Here is a 12,672-nt window from a genome sequence, read left to right as displayed (position 1 = left end):
AAAAAAGAGCAAAGGAGAAACAAGGTGAGAGCTATGTTACCTGAGAAGAAGCAGCCAGTCCTTCACTACCCAATCTGCATCAGCAGGGGGCAGCGTTTCTCAAGTTTCACTTTTCTTTTTTTTTAAATTTAAAAATACAGGTGAGGAGGGAGATGGATAGAGGCAGGTTTCTCTGAGGAGCCCGTCAGGAGGAGAGGAGGGCTGGGTGCATGTGGAGCAGGTAGCTGCCGTCCTCATGCTTTATATTCAGTGTCAGACTGTGAGGGACTGGCTGGTAGGCTGGGGCTGAGAGAGAGAGCGAGCGAGAGAGAGGTAGAGAGGATCTGGAAGCTGTAATGGTGCAGGGGTAGGAGCTAAGACACCTGAATTAATGGAGGTGCTGAGGCTGAGAGCGGGAAACACAGACGGAGAGAAAGATGGAGATGGGGAGGTCCGGGGCTGAGACAGAGAGATGTGGATGGGAAAAATGGATTGTGTTGGCTCGTTGTATTAATGCAGAGCTCGGTCTGAGAAAGAGGCGGGGGCTGCTTGGCTACAGGAATCATTCTATCTGATTAGCTCCCAAGGGGCACTGATACCCACACAAAGAAAAAAAAAAGCCATTGCTGCCTGCAGCCGGGCGCTGCGAAGTTAGGAAGAGAAGGACGAAAAGAAATGAGGGAAAGGAAGAGGAGAGAGAATGAAACAGAAAGAGAGAGGCTGCGCTCTATCAGTTCATTCAATATCTTAAGATGCTGGGAGCAAACCTGAAGATGCTGCAACTCATTGTGCTGCAATACAGATGAGACATGAGGAGGGAAGAAAAAAAAAGCAGGAGAGCAGAAGTGAAGCAAAAGCAGAGAATCTTACATCCAAGTGAGATGAGAAAACGGGAATGATTGATGGAGAAAAGAGCAAAATGAAGACTGGCAGTAAGACCAACTGAAAGTGAGAAGAGGAGAAGAGGAACAGGTAGAAAGCGAGAGACGAGTCTAAACACCCGTGTCATTTCTGTCTTCACTTCCTGTAACTATGGCAACCTGTCAGCAGCCAGTCAGGGCCAGCTGTAGCCTCTTCCCCTTCCTGTCGAGGTGGCAGACACTGACTGAGTCGAGCAGAAACAAGAAGGAACAAAATTTCACCACCGGCTCTTCCCCCTGATCTCCCTGAAGTTCACCTTGGAAGGAAAAATTGATCCTGACACTCGTCCGATTCCAGGAGTTTAAATCTGTCAGTCTGTGCACTGATGGTGCCTCTGCAAGGCAAACGCTTCAGCCTGCAGCTTTCTAGATGGTTTGCTGCAGAAATGACCGCCGCATCACGGAGATGAAACTATGACAACTATGACAAGAGCAGATGTAACTGAACTAATAATTTGGCAGTTCAGCAGAACGGATGGGCATGTGATTACCTGCAAACGTCCAATTAAACAGCCCCTGGCAAGGCCAGCACACAGCTGTGCATGGCAATATTACACACACACACAGACACACACACACACTCGGAAATGACAGGTTCACAAAGCATTGCCAGTGTTTCCTCCCAAACATAAACAGTCGGGGCTGTGAAATTTGTGGGAGATGAATGACTGATCTGTCCTTGCACCTGGGCTCAGAAGAGGCACGCGTGTGCATGTGCGTGTGTACATGCTAACCCTGCAGCTGTCCATACCGCCGCTATAGCACCATAACACCTTTCCCAGTGTTTCCTACAGACACTTCCTCGCAGTCTACCTAACTTTCAGGGCACCTGTCCGTTTACTGCCCCTCAGTAGCCTTCAGATCACCGTGCCCACTCACCCTGCTCTTTGATCTGGCGGATCTGGCGCACCGTCTCTTTGAGGATGGCACATTTGTCTGGTTTGACGTTGAAGCTGTCGATGTCGCTTAGGTTGGCGGAGATCAGCTCCGCCAGTTCCTCTATGTATTTGCTCTCCTGCTCCCGCCGCTTCCTCTCACACCTGCAGGGAGGCAATAAACAAAGATTAAAGCTAAACTACAGCGATGCACTTTTCTCAAAGTGTGATCAAAGTGCTGTTTCTATGTCAGAAAACAATGCAGAGTGGCTGCGAGGTAGATGGCAAGCAGTTTATTTGTGAGACCGATGTCTTCTTTGTGCCGCAAAAAATGACTAGTTGAAATGTCAGCAGTGGTTGTATTGAAGGTTGAGAACAATGGCTATCTTACGAGTTAGTCATTTGCTGATACGGCTAACTGGACATTACTTTCTTTTTTTTAAAAAAGCTTGCAGTACGGTCACCTTTCCCGGCAAGACTTAGAAGAGTAGATCAATACCACTTCTAGTATTTTTGGATCATATTTGCCTTTATTTTTCAGCTGCAGTGGAGACAGAGACAGAAAATGTGGAGAAAGATCATCAAACGTAGGGTGAAAGGCCAGTGGAAATAAGCATCAATAACACAAAATTGAGTCTACACACATTAACGTGGCAATGGTCAATTTAATGTGTTTGTCCTGATGAAGATCTAACTGGAATAAAAACACATGACTAAAACAAAGTCAGTACGCAGGCACTTTTTATTTCTTGCGTTCCAACCAGGTGAAAATGGCTTTACCTTCTTATTTTCAGAGCGTAAAGTACAAAGAGGAAATAAAATTATTTTTCCAATCAAAACTACTAAATTCTTTTTTGCAGGGTTTCACTGTTACTCATCACGGCAGACATCGACATAATAGCTGTACAGCCAGAGCTCAAGAAGACATTGACCCAGTAGCCCACTTTCCTGCATTTCCCCTCTTGTTTGCTGATCCCACACACTCACCCCATACCAGGCGTGTCACAAGTGGAAAGCTTGCGTTTCCGGTTTTCCGAGCTCAGAGGCTCCATGGAGTTTTCCCCCAGCCCGCTCATCGTGAACACATATCAGCACCTGATAGAAAAAGAGCATAAAAACACACACACACACAGAGGTGTAAATAAAACTTTAATGCATTGAGTGAAGTGATTACACAGTCCCCTCTTAGCCTTTTAGCTCTCATTATAAAGGTAATTGTGAAGGCAGGAAGGCATGGCAAGCATCCTTTTGAACTCAGCAAAAATAATAAAGGCAGGTTGTAAATGAATAAAGTGCAAAACAGTACACAAGCAGGCTAAAATATGCTTATATCATGCAAATCGTATTCTCCTTGCAGAGACTGACAAACATAAACATGTCTCGTCGGCCGCCTCCTCCTCCTCCTCTTCTTATTTGGAGAATATGAGCGTAAGCATGTGAGGCTGTGTGTGTGTGCGTGTGTGTGTGTGGCTGTGCATGTATGAGTTCATCAGCTCGCATGGAGTATCCACACGGGCATGCACACACATACACACAAAGACACAGGATTAGCAGTGTCTCTGATGATAAGCCACGCAACACAACTAACCCCGTTAGACAGCCGTCTGTCTCCCATAATGCATCACATTTCGTCTCCAGGAAGTGAGCTGATAAAGGTTGCGGGGATGAGAGGCAGATGGGCCGAAAAGGAGGAGGAGGAGGAGGAGGAGGAGGAGGAGGAGGAGGAGGAAGAGAAGGGAATAGAGGGAAGGAAAGGAAGAAATGAGGAAGGGAGGGAGAAGCCGGTGCAGTGATGTGAGCTCTGATTGGTCATTTTCTTTGCCACAGTGACAGCAGCTGACACTGGGGAAAGGTAGGAGGGAGGGAGGGGAAAGGAGGATAGAGGGAGGGAAGAGAGGAAAGTAAATGAAGGGGAGAGAGAGCACAAATATAGTGGGAGACAGAGGAATTGCAGAGGAAGGAAAAAAAAAAAAACAAGGATGAGGGGGGGAGAAATCAGAGCAAAAAGAGGTGGCGGCAGTAGGAGGGAGCGAGCTGAGAGAAAGAGAGATAAAGGCATGTCAAAGAAAGACAGGAGGGAAGGGGAACAGGTGAAAGGAGGAGGATTCAGTAACATTCAGACAGTCTGGAGTGTGTTTTGAATGCATGTGTGGCACACAGAGTGGGCTGAAAACCGCCTGTACCCCTCTTAACCTTCACAGCCAGAGCAGCTTTTTCATTCCATTGATTACATGGTTATCCTCTGACCAGAGCACTGCCTCTCCTGCATAGAAAATCAGGCCAGCGGCAGGGGAGAGACGCCGGCCTGTTATTTAATCATCATGCGCCATGATCTCTGGTGGGATCGGAGCAAAAGCATCTGATTGTGTTGCCTTTTTATTTTTCGGTTTCAGGACAGAGAAGGTCCCAGTCTTCAGTCGTGTGAACTTGGCTTGCGAGAACGAGAACACACCTTCCTACTGAGACAGAATCAATATGAGGACTGCTTTCACGCATGTCTGCAAGACCAGGTGAACCACAAGTGTATTCTCTTGCAAGACAACAACTGGGAATACTCTCCTAAAAGCATGAGATGCTCTGAAATCTCACAGATACTCTTGCTCAATCCTTCCCTCTTTCAAATTTCTCTTTTAATCTCTCCCTCGAGTCCCTCCCGTCTAACTGACTGACTGTCTGCCTTAGTGCCTTTGTCTGCTTGCCTACCTCTTCTTGCCTATCCTACGATCTGCCTCCCTGCGTGCCCGTCTACCTGCCTCCCTGTCTGCTGCTCTTCGTTAGACAAAACCCCCGCTTGCTGTTGTCTGATGAAACCTACCACGAGGGAGATGAGGAGCAGAAGAAGCTAAAAGCAGCGAGAGGGGGAAGTACAAAGTAAGGAGGTTTCAGAACTCAAAGAGCCAAGACAAAGTGTTCGGGTGAAACTCCTTCTTTGCTCCTACACCAACCAAACCCGCCCGTCCGCCTGCCTGACTGCCAGCCTATTGATGGAGTTCTCAAAGGGGGAGTTGCTCTAATTGCAGAGTGAATGAGGCAGCCCCAGAGAATAGTTGATTAGGAGCCTGCTGAATGCCCCAGGGAAATGGGTCACCTCCAGCCTGGCGCGGGCCGCCCGCTTTTCCAGTGCGGGGAGAAAGTCAATTACACGCCACAGGCAGTGTGGGGCCTGGTGGCAGAGAGGCAGCGGGGCTGCGGTGGGTACAATACAGCAGCAGGGGGCAGTGGGAATGAGCCACGTAAAGAAGGAAATGGAGGGTGATGGCGTTATTGAGGGCAGCAAGAGGGAATGGAGAGATGGGCATGAAGACGGCAATTTGAAGGAGACGTAGGGATACTGGAGATGTGAAAGGGAGTGTGCAGAGCAAAAAACATACTGCAAACTAGCTTCCCTGCACCTGGGTTAATGTGCAGTTTGAATGAGAGTATTAGAGAAACTGGAACAAAAACTGTGGAAATTAAGAGGATATTGTTTTGGGAAATGAAAGAGAAATTTTGGCAGAAAACCCCCAAAACACACAGTCGCAAAGCACATTTGTTAGTAAAACTTACAAATGTTCAAAAAACTAACAACAGTCAAATCATCCATACTAGGATCTTATAATCTTATCTTAAGAAGACACGATTGAGTCGGTCGAGTTGTGGCAGAAAACAGCACTGGTCATTTACACTCACAGCGAGTGTACAATAACCACATTTCACAAATCAACTGCTTCATGCATGCAGGCAATTATTTAAAGCCCGATTCACAGTCACAGAAATGCATTTAAATGCAATCTCCCCCAAAAAACTAAAAGAAACCAAAAGAAATTGGTTAAAAAAGTTGGTTTGAAAAGGAAAGGAAACCGCAACAGAGGTTACGACTAGGATAAAGAAGTTAGGAAAAAAGTAGAGACAGAATCACAACAAACAGCAGGTGTCAACAGTTGGTTTTACTCCAATGTTATAAGTTCCAACTCCTCGGCAGTAGGTGTAACACTGTCTTTTGACACTGCCTCCAGGTGACAGTGCACAGGTACAACATGTAGACAAGGGCATGCAAAGCTCAGCGTACGGACTACCCAACACAAAATCATGCTGGGATCTTTGTTCCTAATCCAGGTGTGACTTGTGTCCTACGATACTACAATGTGCTCATGTTAGAGGTGTTAAGAGACTGGCATACTCCTTTAGAAATTTTTGTAGGATGGTCGAACAGCTTCAGAAAGCCCCCACCAATTTCCGGTATCATCAATGAGAATTTATGTAACAGAAGATCTGACACTTTACACCCACTTCGTCCAGCCACTGTCCAACTGTGCAAAAAAAAAAAAGCAGTCAACATCTTTCTTCTGCCTCAAGCCCCATTTTTTCCATTTCTTATTTTCACTTGTGAATCTCACTCTATAAATCGACTATATCCAAAACAAAGGCATACGTGTGGTAGCCGTTGCTCTCTGATGTGACTGGACAGCATACTGTACATTTCTTTTCTAACCATACATCCGCTGTTTAGCCCCCTAAAGCCTGAATCATGAGCAAATTCATAAAGAATTCTAATTTTTCGAAAGTGGAGTGTTTATTGAGCTTTTTGGTGTGTCTAAAAAAGAAATTAAGTATCAGTTTGTATGTATAAGTTTTAATTTGTCCGGGATTGTTGTGTAATTTGCACCGGTGATCTAGAGGTCTCAAAAACTCAAACATTCTACGCTTGGAGTTACAGGGTTAGAGAAACAGTAACACAAATGTATTCTTATATACCTCAAATGATGAGGTTAAAGGACACTGGGAAGTAAAATAAGAGCAGAAATCCAAGTTTGCATCTATGTTAGACTTCATAAGAAATTTGTATGTTCTCACTATGCCTGCAGAGAGGTTATGAAACAGCACTGGCTTTAGCTCCCATCTGACTGGTTATGGGAAAGTCTCCTCGTTTGATGACAGGTGAAGGTTAGAGGACTCATGCAGGCAAGCAGCTCTGAACTTTGATATTAAGTTTGACCTGATACTCAACCCTGATCTTGAACTGAGTGATTCCAAGAGGCCATCACCTTCATGCTGACAGCTGACCCATATATTATTTGGGTCAATGGGCGAATGAGGCAGGAGGATCGTTCAGGTCAGCTGTGGTGTCACTTAGGGTGAAGCTAAACTTCTGAGGTCTGCTAAAGGACAGTAGCATGCCAATGACCCTGGATCTCGGAGCCCAGTGGGAGCACGACTCACCAGGAACCACAAAGTTTATGGCTTTATGGCAAAACCAGAGGAAATGGCTCACCTCATAAAACAGAAAGCATACAGTCCTGTTGACTAGTGAGGGATCTAATTCACACACAATGTTGCTTTCAAAATATCCCCCTTAACTTTGGAAAAGACCTAAAGAACAGATTTTTTAGTCTTGGCAGGAAGAAAGAAATACATTATTCATTATGGAGAAAATACAGACGCCGCACTGACTGATGGGTAAGCTACAATCAAAGCAGTATTGCTAGGCAACTGTCAAAATCCCACGATGAACACGTTCCTACTCATTCTCATGAGTTCTGAACACAAATTGACATTAATGAGAGTTTACTAGATTTTTTTTTTAACGCAAGCCCTGCAGAAAAGAGAAAAAAAGATGGATGATGGACAAGAAACTCCACGGAGAAATGGAGTCGTTCTATTACGGTGATGGACCAAATACTAGGTGGAACAAATTTACTTCTGCAGTTTGTGGGCTTTATACATCCTTTAGAGGCACCTTTTGGGGTTCTTTGTTGTTGCTACTATTTTTATCTCTTGCACATATGATGCCAATGTCATAATCTTAGTTAGGATGGTAGGCAGAGACTGGATCAGAAGACAAACAAAAACCACATACTGCTTTTGTCTCCTGGCTATAAAAGCAGACAGTAGAGGATTTACTAATGAACTGACACAAGATGTTCATGGCGCCCAGAGGGAGAATCAAGTCAGAGCATAAGGACAGGGCATTAATCTATTTCATGTGTCCTCACACTTTGTGGTTAAGAGGAGGGGTGGTGCCTGGAAGGAAGCTGCCTGATGTGATGGTGCTTTCTCACAAGCAGCCTCTATCAGGTAATGTATAAGCAGGGCTACGGTGAAGCACAATGTGATTTCCCCGTGCTTTGTGTTGCTCCTAGTAAATCATGACAACGTTGGTCCACATTGCAACTGACCAATCCTGTTGTCTCTGCATTCAGTTAGCATTAGCCAAGAAGTTAGCAAACAGTATTAAAAACTATCACAAGGAAACCAACACAAGCAACCTAAATTTGGCAAACAGCAAATATTACCATTCCAATTTGTTCCAGAAGCTGGCCATGATACGAATCTCTCATATGTACATCATGTTTTGATTTGAGCGACGGAGATGATACTTTTAGTATTGTATTGTATTGTACTTGTAGTATTGGCTATATGAATAATAAAAACCAAACATGTTTTAAACTTTTGTCTAAACATTTTCTTTAATCCAATGACAAAAAGCTCTGAGGTAAACAAATAAGACTGCAAAAGTAATGTAACTCGGCTTTAGATGTGAACATTTCAAACTGCTATAACATTTACTTTGAAGACACACGTCTGAAAAGCACAGATTCTAGACAATTATTGAGCACAATCATGGTTTCCACAGATGAATCACCTTAATTTTTAAGACCCAATGGCAGCTGCGGCTCAGGGCTCAGGTTGTCTAATAATTGGACTGTCGTGCTTCCATCCCTGACTACCCTGATCTGCATGTGGAAATACTGAGCCTCTAATTGCCCTCCACGCAAGATACCAAGATACAGTTGTGGTCAGAAGTTAACATAGGCTTTTTCAACGTTTGGAAGAAGACCCAATTTTGTCATCCTCAGATAAAAAGGGAACTGATTAAGATGTTCAGGAAGAACCCAAGAACCACCCACCATGAAGGGAGTTTTACGCTGCCATGGACTGAGAGGGTGCCGACCAAGAAAAAACTCCCTGCTCCAAAATCGACACCTACATGGGCAAGCCAAATGCCTTCTGGAGAGAAATCTTCACATGAGACAAAGATTGAGTTATTTGTCACAATCACAAGAAGTTTGGTGGACTAAAAGTGAGGCTTTGCATGGTGGTGGTAGCATCACTGGTGTACTGCACAAAGTGAATGAAATGATGAAGAAGGAGGACCGCCTCAAAATTCTTCAATCTTTCCTCAAATCAAAAGCTTCAGTTGAAAGTGGGATATAATTGAGTGTTCAAAGGGGACAATGATCCCAAACACACATCAAAACTGGTTTTGGAATAGATAAAGCAAGCTAACATTAAACTTTTAGAATAGCCTTCCCGAAGTCCTGAACTTAAACCTGCAGAAAATTTGTGGACTACTCTTAAAAGCTGGATCTCCGCAAGGAACAACCAATTTAAAGGAACTCTACTAATTCTGCCAAGAAAGGCGATTCAGCCACAATCATGGCAGAAGCTTGTTGATGGTGACCAACTTGCTCCGGGACATTTAACCAACCATCAGTGGTGGTGTATGCACATATTTGAATCTGCATGTGTACTTTTGACCCTGTGTTTATTAGAGAAAATCCAAAATAAATTCAAACTTGCGCACACAATTCTTGTTTTTTTTAATTTTTATTAATCAAGGATTCATGCTGTACTGTGATTCCACCCTGGAAAAAGAACAGTTCAAAGAAATAATTAAAAGCCTAAAATCACAGTGACAGTCACGCCCATGATGATGACTGTATGCAAACTTCTGACCACATCTGTAGATGCACAGAATGAAGTGTTGTATGTATATGTGTGAATGTAGTGTAGTGTTCAAGTGCTTAAAGTGGTCAGTAAGACTAAACAGTATCTCATCCATCCATCCCTCAATAACTACACTAACCAAACACTGCTCCCGCTCAGTCACATTTTTGGACTGCGTGAGTGTGTGTGTTCTTGCACTTTGGTGGAAACAATAAAATTATTTCCAATAAGATGAGCATCACTTCAATATTACTGATGAGTAACACTCGCTGACGCCAGATTAAAATGGATGAACAGCAGAGAAAAACTGAATTAGGTTTGGGAAAATAGCAAACAAAGTGGAGAGTCGACAGACCTCCCACAACACAATGAGTCACAGCAGTGGGGGGAAAAAAGGTGCAACAAACAAGAATGAGTCGGAAAGAGTTAGTGGGGGTAGGCGGCAAGCGAATGGGAAAAGATTAGCAACAGCAAATACAACCTCAATATATCACCAATCTGTGTTGTACATCATCTGTAGACAGGCGGGATTATTCCCATCTAAACATCATAATAAATATCTTGGGTTTCCCCTGTGTGGATTCAGTCAACGTGCAGGCTCCATTAGAAACTTTTATTGTTTGCTGTGCACAAAAAGCCTCATGGTTAATCTTTCAGTTTATCTAGAAACTAATTCATTTGTCATCTCTCAAATGAGATAACAGATCTGTGGCGCTGCCTGCTATCAAGCTTTCCTTGAGTTTGTTTGAACATCTCTCTTTCCATTTTTTCCTGATTGGAGGCGATAAGACCATGGCGACAGGGCGGTCTAGCCAGAGTGCTTGTTGCTGGCGACAAAAGGGAGGAGCAGACAGGAAGGGACAGAGAAAAGGGAGAGAGAAGGTGACAGAGTTAGAGGGGCAGGCATGCTCAGCCTGGGTGATGCAAATAGCCCTGCTGTCACCTCCCCCGCCTGCCAGTCTTTCATAATCTCTGTTGACAAAACAGAGGCACACGGCCCATGTCTGGCCGTGTAAACTCACACCAGCAGCACGACAAGCTGCTTCAACTACTCGCACAAGTTGCAAAGACTGTCTTCTGGTTTATCCTAATAATAAAAAAGACCTGGTCCTTAACAGGTCCTTAAATGACACAGTGTAAGTTATTTAACAAAAACTAAGACAAAATACTGAAGCATTGTGTGAAAAATTACATACACCTTTAAACCTGGATTATACTTGGTTGTGGACATGGACAACCGAGTAGTCATGCCTGTTATACTTCCTTAAAGTTTGCTTGAAGTCCGCTCTCACGTGCATGCATAGTTGGTGCATTATAATGTAATTTCTCTACAAACAAGTCCTTGTGATCACAAGAAACAGAGCGGTGTGCAGACTTTTGCGTGGACCCTCACACTGACTAGGCAACGGCAAAATTTACATCACAGAGAGCCAAGCGGACTCCCGGATGTGTAAAGTATAAAACCTGCTTTCCTGGTTCCACAGGAATTAAGAGGGTAAGTCACAGAAAGGTTATCCACAAGCAGAAAGACAGCTGTCAATCATTTCTTGAGCGGAGGTACCCAAAATTTACAGATCTGTGTGTCTGATCAGGGGCAAGCAGATTCAGAGATACTATGATGATATCAAAGTAGGATATCAAAGGATTGATAAAGATAAATCAAAAAAGTCCAGCACCTCTGCTTAAGAAATTAGCAAATCATTCAATTAATCCTTGAAGTTCTATTGTGTATGTTACAAACAATTGTACCCACTTGCCTCAACCATGTAATAAAGTTGAATCTGTTTAATTAAAAAAAATGCACATGAAAATGAACCAAAATGGAGCCTCAGTCTAAAAGTACACTGCCGAATGTGTAAATGGGTTTAGATAATACCTTTGTAATTAAAGATCAAGTTTTTTCTTTTTCTTTTTCTATTGGTTCAATGAGTTTTCTGCTCATCCAAAACCCTGAAGTGCCTCAACAACCCATCACCTGACATTTATGCAGAGAAATCAACAAAGCCTTCACCTTAACTCACTGTGGAAGATTCCTGGGAGTATCCTTGCCTCACCTCATTCTTATCCCTCCTATTTTCTTCTGCTTTAGACTGAGTGTCTCCCCTCCTATGGCCTGGACTCTCCTTCCTCCCCTTTCTTACCAACCTCACTCCTCACACAATCACTGCTGCTATAAGTGCAACAGCAGCGAGTTTGCAAAAAAACATGCGTGTGAGAATTCACGTGAACGAAAGAGAGACTGTGGTTTGGTTAAGTGTGGGTACACTTATGTGTTCGCGAGTGTGTGTGTTGTCGTCACCTGCAGACAGGGGTAAAAGATTAATGCTCTCTTTCAGCCTCCATGGCAGGTAGAGCACAAAGAATAATTTGATTTCTCCTCCTGTCTCCCTGCTGTCTTCCCACTCTTCATTTTCTCATCTCCCTGAAAATCGTTCGCAGCCCTCTTTGTTTCCCTTGTTGCTACCGCCACTACCGGTCTTTTTTCGTAAACTATTCCACCTTCCAAAATTCAACCACACATACGCACTAAAAAAAAAAACAACAAAAAAACCCCAACCTCCATAAAATATTTGCCTCAAAAACAGACACACACACACTTTTCTCTGCATTTCAGCGTTCAGGTCAGGAGGATGTTGCAAGAGTGTGGCAACAACAAGAAACTGTCTCTGACAAACCGTTCAACCTGAACTCAGCAGGCCGTTACCATGCCAACCGTGCGGGATGTTAGCTCACCTTTCGACGGCGCCAAGATGATGGACGATCAGGTCCCCCCTCCCCTCGCTTTGGGGGCGCGGTCCTATGTGGGCTGATCAATGGAGTCTGGAGAGAAAAGAAAAAACAAACACACACACACACACACACACACGCAAAAAGTTTAACAATCATGCTCAACAGTGCATGTTCATTAGGGCAATATTAATGAATAACAAGCAGCATTATTAATCAGCAGCCTGAAGACACATGCACAGGAAGCACCATTAACGTCTTAATGAGGAGAAGAAACTGCGAGGGAGCCCAGCCTCACTATGTGCTTTTGTCTTCATTACGGCTGCACACGTACAGAGCAAACACATCATGGCTCCTGTGCATTTGCATTAACATGCAGACCTCTCCCACAACCTGACCAAATACACACACACACACACACACACACACACACACACACACACACACACACACACACACACACA

The 12,672-nt window shown here is 44.0% G+C and overlaps 1 protein-coding gene across 1 annotated transcript in view; it reads right to left on the bottom strand.

The window, feature by feature from the left end:
- Positions 1-12,672, bottom strand: part of LOC102295757 (nuclear receptor coactivator 3) — a 64,953-nt gene that overhangs the window by 15,084 nt on the left and 37,197 nt on the right. The window contains exons 2-4 of the mRNA XM_005926171.2: positions 12,215-12,301; positions 2,762-2,869; positions 1,779-1,939 (exon numbers count right to left, since the gene is read on the bottom strand). Of these exons, the coding sequence (XP_005926233.1) occupies positions 1,779-1,939; positions 2,762-2,850 (250 nt within the window). The 5' untranslated portion in view covers positions 2,851-2,869; positions 12,215-12,301. The remainder of the gene's footprint in view (positions 1-1,778; positions 1,940-2,761; positions 2,870-12,214; positions 12,302-12,672) is intronic.

The sequence above is a fragment of the Haplochromis burtoni genome, unplaced genomic scaffold (assembly GCF_018398535.1).
Source record: "Haplochromis burtoni strain Fernald_Lab_line unplaced genomic scaffold, NCSU_Asbu1 Contig_91, whole genome shotgun sequence".
Lineage (NCBI taxonomy): Eukaryota > Metazoa > Chordata > Actinopteri > Cichliformes > Cichlidae > Haplochromis > Haplochromis burtoni.
Note: the sequence above shows the minus strand (reverse complement) of the source record. Positions and strands in the feature narration are given on the sequence as shown.